Here is an 8,120-nt window from a genome sequence, read left to right on the forward strand (position 1 = left end):
TATAGTAAAAAATATTCACTTGTGCACTTTAGTGAGTGAATTGTATTATATGTACATTACACATCATAAGGCTGTTTAAAAAATATACATAAAGTTTAGGCATATTTTTCAAATATTTGATCTACATTGTCAAATTGCCCTTCAGAAAGATAATTTTATTACTCAAAGCAATTAACAGTTTAGACTTCTGTGATTGAAATGGAGATTTGCTAAGAATAAAGTTCAACAACCAACTAAGACTTTTAAATTAGTTCAGAGGGCCTGGTTAATTATTAATATGAATTTTAAAAAAGACTATTTTATCACCTTGCATGTCCCTCCACTGTATGTCGGAAAATATAACAAATCATCCAGAAAAAAAAAAAAAAAAGAAAGAAAAGAAAATTTAAGGTAAGTTCACTTTTGCTTCCAGAGCTTCCTGGAGTTTAGAATTGAATAATGAGCCCATCAGAATAAAGCTAAATACCTTTACTAATTGAAATGGACACAATAGCAGAGAGATTAATTACAAGCTCCAAATCAAATGAGACAAAATACAAAGATGCTAAGTATCTTCTTGTTCTCGTCATTTCATCTATTCTCCTCTAACAGATTTAAGAACTCCCAGGTGACAAGGTGGAGTGACATTATGGGATAAGAGCCAACCACGTCTGAGAGGGAGGAATTCTAGTTCTGGCCTAGAAACAAACGCCCTGGCAAAAAGTCAAAACTCCTTTTCAGGATGGACAGACCTCTTGGTGATTGGAATCGATTTTAACCCCCTCATGTAATTCATTTAAAAATGACCTCACAATCATATTTCATGTCTCTTCTCCTTTTGTAGGTTGGACTGAGGGTCCCAAGACAACTCAGGCTGTTGCAAAGGCTGGTAAGTATGTTTGTGGCCCAGTCTATTTATTTTGAATCAGACACTTGCTTTACTTGCCAGTCCTCCAAAGCTTATCAAGTTGCCTGTAAAAGAATTCTAACATGAAACAGTGTAGCTGGTTCTTTTATAAGGCTTTCTTTATGTGGATTTTCCTTTCTGGAAAGAGACATGATTATTTCAGTAGGATGATAAGGGCAAAGCATGGAGTTTCAAAGACCTCCTTTAAAAAAACAACCCTAAATATAACCTTTTTTTTTTTTTTTTGACTTCCTTACCCAGGAAATAAAGGCTTTGTTGAGAAGTAAACAACTAAGCAACCAAAGAATTCACATTTGTAGATTAGAGTGTCATGTGACCAAAGTCAGGCGAAGCTGTCTATGCATGTTGAAGGCTCATAATATAGTGGAATTTGGGCAAATGTTCAAAAACCCTAAGAGTTTATCTTAAATGATCTCAGTTCTTCCTTACTAGTGTGCATACAGTGATATGCTAAAATGTGGAGACCTTCTCTGGTGAGGCTCTGGTGAGACATTCATCCAAGCCCTGCCATGGGGTTTGAGCCAATTCAGATTTCTTATCATTACCAATGTCCCAATCGTTGCTGTATCCTGGGTCAGAGACAAAGGACAATTTATTACTCCCAGTAATAGCAGTAATCAGAGTATCAGCATGTGTGTCCATTTCCATATGGTGATGCAGAGAGGGTCAGATGATACCCACACATGCTGTTGGTTGCATTACGTAAGAGGAGCCCTGAGCTTAGGGAACCTGACTCTTCAGTAATGAGCACTGTAGAGTTAGGGCTGGGTCTGGAGCTCACAGACCCCTCGAGCCCGTTCACAAACCCTTCACACGCAGGTCTATGAGCTAGGTAACCAGCAGAAAGGTCCTTGGAGCCTTGGTTCAAGTAGGAATAGTCTTTATTCAGCACACACACGTCTAAGAGTTAGGCAGTACGAAGAGAAACTCAGAAACTCAACTATTACCGGCAAAGTCCAAAGAAAAACTGAAAACTCAACTGCTACTGGCAAAGTCCAAAGTAAAACTGAGCAGCTGCCAGCAAAGTAAACATGCTCTATTTTTAGACAGAGCTGAAGAACACACACTAGCAACAAAACTGAAAAGATACATTGGTGCCCATGTGCACTAACGCCACCCACACACAACTTATTTACAAGAATGTGCTGCACCATCCCCAACCAGACCTGAGTTGAGGGAGCCTGACCAAACTATTCTATTTTCTCTGCAAGCACTAAGCCTGCCTGAGCTTTGCTCCTGGGTTATGGATGATAAGCCAATGTACCCTCTGCTCTGGAGAGAGATGCCACCTGTCTTCTTCCTTTTTTTTTTTTATGACATCCTTACCCAGGAAATAAAGGCTTTGTTGAGAAGTAAACAACTAAGCAACCAAAGAATTCACATTTGTAGATTAGAGTGTCATGTGACCAAAGTCAGGCGAAGCTGTCTATGCATGTTGAAGGCTCATAATATAGTGGAATTTGGGCAAATGTTCAAAAACCCTAAGAGTTTATCTTAAATGATCTCAGTTCTTCCTTACTAGTGTGCATACAGTGATATGCTAAAATGTGGAGACCTTCTCTGGTGAGGCTCTGGTGAGACATTCATCCAAGCCCTGCCATGGGGTTTGAGCCAATTCAGATTTCTTATCATTACCAATGTCCCAATCGTTGCTGTATCCTGGGTCAGAGACAAAGGACAATTTATTACTCCCAGTAATAGCAGTAATCAGAGTATCAGCATGTGTGTCCATTTCCATATGGTGATGCAGAGAGGGTCAGATGATACCCACACATGCTGTTGGTTGCATTACGTAAGAGGAGCCCTGAGCTTAGGGAACCTGACTCTTCAGTAATGAGCACTGTAGAGTTAGGGCTGGGTCTGGAGCTCACAGACCCCTCGAGCCCGTTCACAAACCCTTCACACGCAGGTCTATGAGCTAGGTAACCAGCAGAAAGGTCCTTGGAGCCTTGGTTCAAGTAGGAATAGTCTTTATTCAGCACACACACGTCTAAGAGTTAGGCAGTACGAAGAGAAACTCAGAAACTCAACTATTACCGGCAAAGTCCAAAGAAAAACTGAAAACTCAACTGCTACTGGCAAAGTCCAAAGTAAAACTGAGCAGCTGCCAGCAAAGTAAACATGCTCTATTTTTAGGCAGAGCTGAAGAACACACACTAGCAACAAAACTGAAAAGATACATTGGTGCCCATGTGCACTAACACCACCCACACACAACTTATTTACAAGAATGTGCTGCACCATCCCCAACCAGACCTGAGTTGNAAAGTAAATAAATAAATTATATTAGTAATTGGGAAAATGACAAGTGCCACTGAGAAAAATAACACAACAGTGGAAGATGGAGGGACCTTGTATACATTTGCATATATGAGATTTCTGATCATTGCTTTAAAACAATGGGATCATTTAATGACAGCTAATGTTTATTTTTTATTTTTATTTTTAAGTATTTTATTAATTTTTTTTTACATTCTATGATGTTGTTGTGGAGTAGTTGGGGGAAGGGGAGGGGAATGAAGGAAATAGGGTGGGAAAAGGAGGAAGGAGGAGGGGTGGGGTTGAGGCCTGTGGACCCCCCTCATTCCTGCAGGGGAGACCAGGGCGCTTCCAGCAGTGGCTTGGTCATTGCTAGGCTGGGTACCTATGACAGCTAATGTTTATGGAGTGCTTTCTATGTGCCAGGCATTGTTATATGTCATAACTCAATTACACTTGTAATAATTCTTTGAGGCATTTTACAGCTGAAAACATAAGGTTCAGAGAGATTGAGTGACTTTCCCAAGATTGCACAGTTGGTAAGAGGTGGCAGAACCAGGATTTGCACCCTGACAACCCAGCTTCTGTGTCCGTGCTCTTAATTTTGATAGATGTTGCCAGATTACTTTTTGAATATTATTAGTACTAATATTATCCATATTAATTTCATTTCTATCAGCAATAATGAGTACACATATTCTTGTGAGCAATCAGTATCATTACTTTTATTGATCTGCCAGTCTCTTTTTTTTTTTGTATTCTAATTTTTATTTTTATTTAAAAAAATTTTTTTTTTTCGTTAAATTTTTATTTTGTCAATATACAATGTATATGATTATTATGANCCACCCACACACAACTTATTTACAAGAATGTGCTGCACCATCCCCAACCAGACCTGAGTTGAGGGAGCCTGACCAAACTATTCTATTTTCTCTGCAAGCACTAAGCCTGCCTGAGCTTTGCTCCTGGGTTATGGATGATAAGCCAATGTGCCCTCTGCTCTGGAGAGAGATGCCACCTGTCTTCTTCCAAGGCTGTTCACTATACATCTTCGAAAAGATGGTTCAGAACAAAGGCAGCTAATGCCTCTGCTCTCAAAATGTGCAGAAGTTCTGGAGACTCACGGTGAATAGTATCCTAGCAATACATGTATACACATATTCATTCACTCATTCCACAGATTTTTCTTTTCTTTTTTTTTTTGAGTGTCTGCTGCTTGCTCAGCACTGTTCTAGTCATTGGGAATAGAGGAATACCAAAACAGACAAACTACCTTGTCTTTCATAGAGCTTGGATTCTAAAGGGGGCAGGGGTAGATNGTGGGGGGTGAGGGGGTGGGAGGAGCATCCTGAACCAGGCAAAGTCCATTTCTCTGATTTTCCACAGTAAAGAAAAGAAACAGGGTGACTTGCCTAAGACCAATTACTTTTTAAAATTTCTAATCTGCCTGGAAATTGTTTGAATTTTAGCACAAATATCAAGTTTCTTCTTCCATTACTGAGCTTACAGGTACCCAAATTACAAATGGTTAATAGCTAAACAATTGGCAGCAACGTTACTCCAAAGAAAGAAAAATTTTGTAGAGGTGATATAGAATTACCCAAATGAGAATATTTGCAGGCAAACTGTTCTCAGTCCAGATGATAAATGGCATCTCAAGTGACTTTCCAACATCTAGCCCTGTATTTCCAACGTCTTTACCCTGTACATGAACATATTGTTTATGGCCCTGTAGCAGATCTCTAAGGTAACTGACTCACGAGCTGCTGGGTCTTGGTTTTGGGATTTCAGAACAGCCTTAGAAGAACGGAGGCCGACTGGTGGATCAATTCCTCAAACAGATGCCTCTAGGACTTACGGCCCCAGTCAGCAGAAGGCATTTGGTTGAGGCTGGCCTCTGTGTAGCATCTCTTGGGTCTGTGACCTAGAGTCACAGATCCAGTGATACTGCTCAAAAGCAAGAGGAGAAGACAGCAACCCTGCCTTTACGTCTCTCTTTTGTCAACCAGGTCATGAAAGCATCCACACCAACAGGGAATGCACACGCTTTAGAATTAGGCTATGCCCCTCTCCTCCTTTCTCACGTTCTTCCCCACTGATGGAGTCTTGGAATGTTTTAAGGAACATTTTTCTCCCCCCAATCATGATCCAGTACTGTGATAGATCCTAGGAAAAAAACCCCCAGAATTCCTATTATTTGTTTACTTATTTATTTTTTTGGTGGCTGGCCAGCTGGTATGGGACCCAAACCCTTGGTATGGGACCGTCATATTATAACAACGTGCTCTAACTGAGCTAACTGGCCAGCCATCATATTATTATTAAATTATAAACATTTAAGCAGCACCTGCAGTTTGTTTGCTTGTCTATTTGTTTTCGTTTTTGTTTTTTAAACCTATAGTTGCACTAATCGATGATGGGGTAGAAGTGCAGATCCTAAACTGCACAGCCTTGATAGTGACATCACTATATGAAGTTAGACAGTTTGGTCCTTCAGTCTTACGCCCTCCCAACTCAGCTATTTCAGCTGCTTTAGATAGCATGGTCTTAATAAATATTGTGGTCTGGACATCTTCTGTTCTGATGCTGGAGAAATAAGCTCAGCTGGGTGGAACCAAAGAATCTTAGTTGAGTCTTTTATTTGGGGGTCCCAAGCAAGTTGGTNCCTTTACGTCTCTCTTTTGTCAACCAGGTCATGAAAGCATCCACACCAACAGGGAATGCACGCACTTTAGAATTAGGCTACGCCCCTCTCCTCCTTTCTCACGTTCTTCTCCACTGATGGAGTGTTGGAATGTTTTAAGGAACATTTTTCTCCCCCCAGTCATGATCCAGTACTGTGATAGATCCTAGGAAAAACCCCCCAGAATTCCTATTATTTGTTTACTTATTTATTTTTTTGGTGTCTGGCCAGCTGGTATGGGACCCAAACCCTTGGTATGGGACCGTCATATTATAACAACGTGCTCTAACTGAGCTAACTGGCCAGCCATCATATTATTATTAAATTATAAACATTTAAGCAGCACCTGCAGTTTGTTTGCTTGTCTATTTGTTTTCGTTTTTGTTTTTTAAACCTATAGTTGCACTAATCGATGATGGGGTAGAAGTGCAGATCCTAAACTGCACAGCCTTGATAGTGACATCGCTATATGAAGTTAGACAGTTTGGTCCTTCAGTCTTACGCTCTCCCAACTCAGCTATTTCAGCTGCTTTAGATAGCATGGTCTTAATAAATATTGTGGTCTGGACATCTTCTGTTCTGATGCTGGAGAAATAAGCTCGGCTGGGTGGAACCAAAGAATCTTAGTTGAGTCTTTTATTTGGGGGTCCCAAGCAAGTTGGTGGAAGCCCTAGGATTACTATTTATAGTAGTTCTCGTCATGATGCTGGAAGTCAGTTACTTTTCTGCCTCTAAACACCATCCCCAGTTTCTTAGAAGGCAATGGGAAAACACTCACACAATAAAAACAGGAATTCCTAACTAAAAACAATGATGGTATTTGTTCCATTTCCATTTCCAATCCTAGATGGCACCAAGAATCTGTGCACCGGGAAGTTTTGATTCTGGGTCAATCTGAGTTTAAACTTGGACTGAAGTGTAGCCATAGTGATCCCCTGAGACATCAGATAGTCATCTCAAAAATGAAAAACTGACTTCTCTTGTTCTCCTTAAAGCTTGTTTATTTTCTTGGTAAACTTATTTTACAAAGGAAGAAACTTCAAAGAAAATACTTTAGGTCAATCAGAGAACTTAATACCTGAGTGAGGCTGGGCTTTCCTTCCAGCTGTAGCTGTTTTAAGTAGTCCCCAGCCTATTCCACAATTTTAGGGAGGGGAGGCCTGAGGTGAACCTACAGTCTCTCCTACATCTCACCTCATTTTCGAAATCTGAAACCAGCATCCTCATTTGGAGTCAGGGTGGATGCCAACCTAAGTCCTGTGCTATTTCTCTCTATTCTGTGTTCTATTGAGGAGGGAGCGCTCTGATGGCTTGTAATGGTAGTTTACAATAGTACATATTTTTTCGGGGGGAAGAATAAGGGAGAGAGTGGGGTTAAAACAGTTTCTGTTATGCTTTGAGTTTTCAAAATGGAAAATCTTTATAATTTTTTTTCTGCTATGTACGTAATACATGCCAATTTGTCAAAATCTGAGATAATATAGAAAAGTTAAAGACACGAATCTCAGCCACCCAAAAGTAACAGCCATGAGCACCTTGGTGGACATTACACACATAAAAACATCTATGCTTACAAAAATGGGGTCATGTTAAATATAATCACTTGAAATTGTGCCATGAAAATACCAGTCAGGACAAGTTATGCTGTGGTAACAAAAAGCCCCCAAATCTCAGTGTAGTAAGTAACAAAACACTGGTTTCTTGCTTATACAACTTGCTCACGTTGGGTTAGCAGGCGAGCAGCTATGCACATTGTTGTCCTCGTGAACTTGAGCTTGATGGAGCAGCTTCCCCAAACATTGCTAATTATTGTGTGGAGAACTGCACATCTGTAGTTTAATACTTGGCCCAGAAGTGACAAATGTTACTTATATTTATTTGTAACTTAGTGGCCAGAACTAGTTACATGGCCCCACCTACCCACATAGAGTAATCCCTCTGGCAAAGAGCTAGAAAAATATTTGGGGACCAGCATTGAAGTCTGGTAAAATGAACGTTTATTGACGTAAGTAAATATAGACCCACATCATTTTTTTTAGTAGCTGTGTTGTATTTCATCAATGTGTCATAATATAGTTAACCAAATCTCATTTTGAAGATATTTTACACTGTTTCGAATGCAACAAGGTTGCAAAGAATTTTCTCATATGTCCATTTTTTTCCTACTGATTTTTCCCCCCTTATGATACTTTTTTATCAGTAGAATTTATAAATTAAAAGACATGCATACTGGTGGGAATGTAAAATGTTACAGCCACTTAGAAAAAC

At 39.9% G+C, this 8,120-nt stretch overlaps 1 protein-coding gene across 1 annotated transcript in view; it reads left to right on the forward strand.

Annotated features, from left to right (window-relative positions):
- The window catches only part of ITIH5 (inter-alpha-trypsin inhibitor heavy chain family, member 5), a gene marked incomplete at its 3' end in the record, with an annotated part of 55,077 nt that overhangs the window by 3,633 nt on the left and 43,324 nt on the right, over positions 1-8,120 (forward strand). The window contains exon 2 of the mRNA XM_008584915.1: positions 824-868. Within this exon, the coding sequence (XP_008583137.1) occupies positions 824-868 (45 nt within the window). The remainder of the gene's footprint in view (positions 1-823; positions 869-8,120) is intronic.

The sequence above is a fragment of the Galeopterus variegatus genome, unplaced genomic scaffold, assembly GCF_000696425.1.
Source record: "Galeopterus variegatus unplaced genomic scaffold, G_variegatus-3.0.2 Scaffold3404, whole genome shotgun sequence".
NCBI classification, from domain to species: Eukaryota; Metazoa; Chordata; class Mammalia; order Dermoptera; family Cynocephalidae; genus Galeopterus; species Galeopterus variegatus.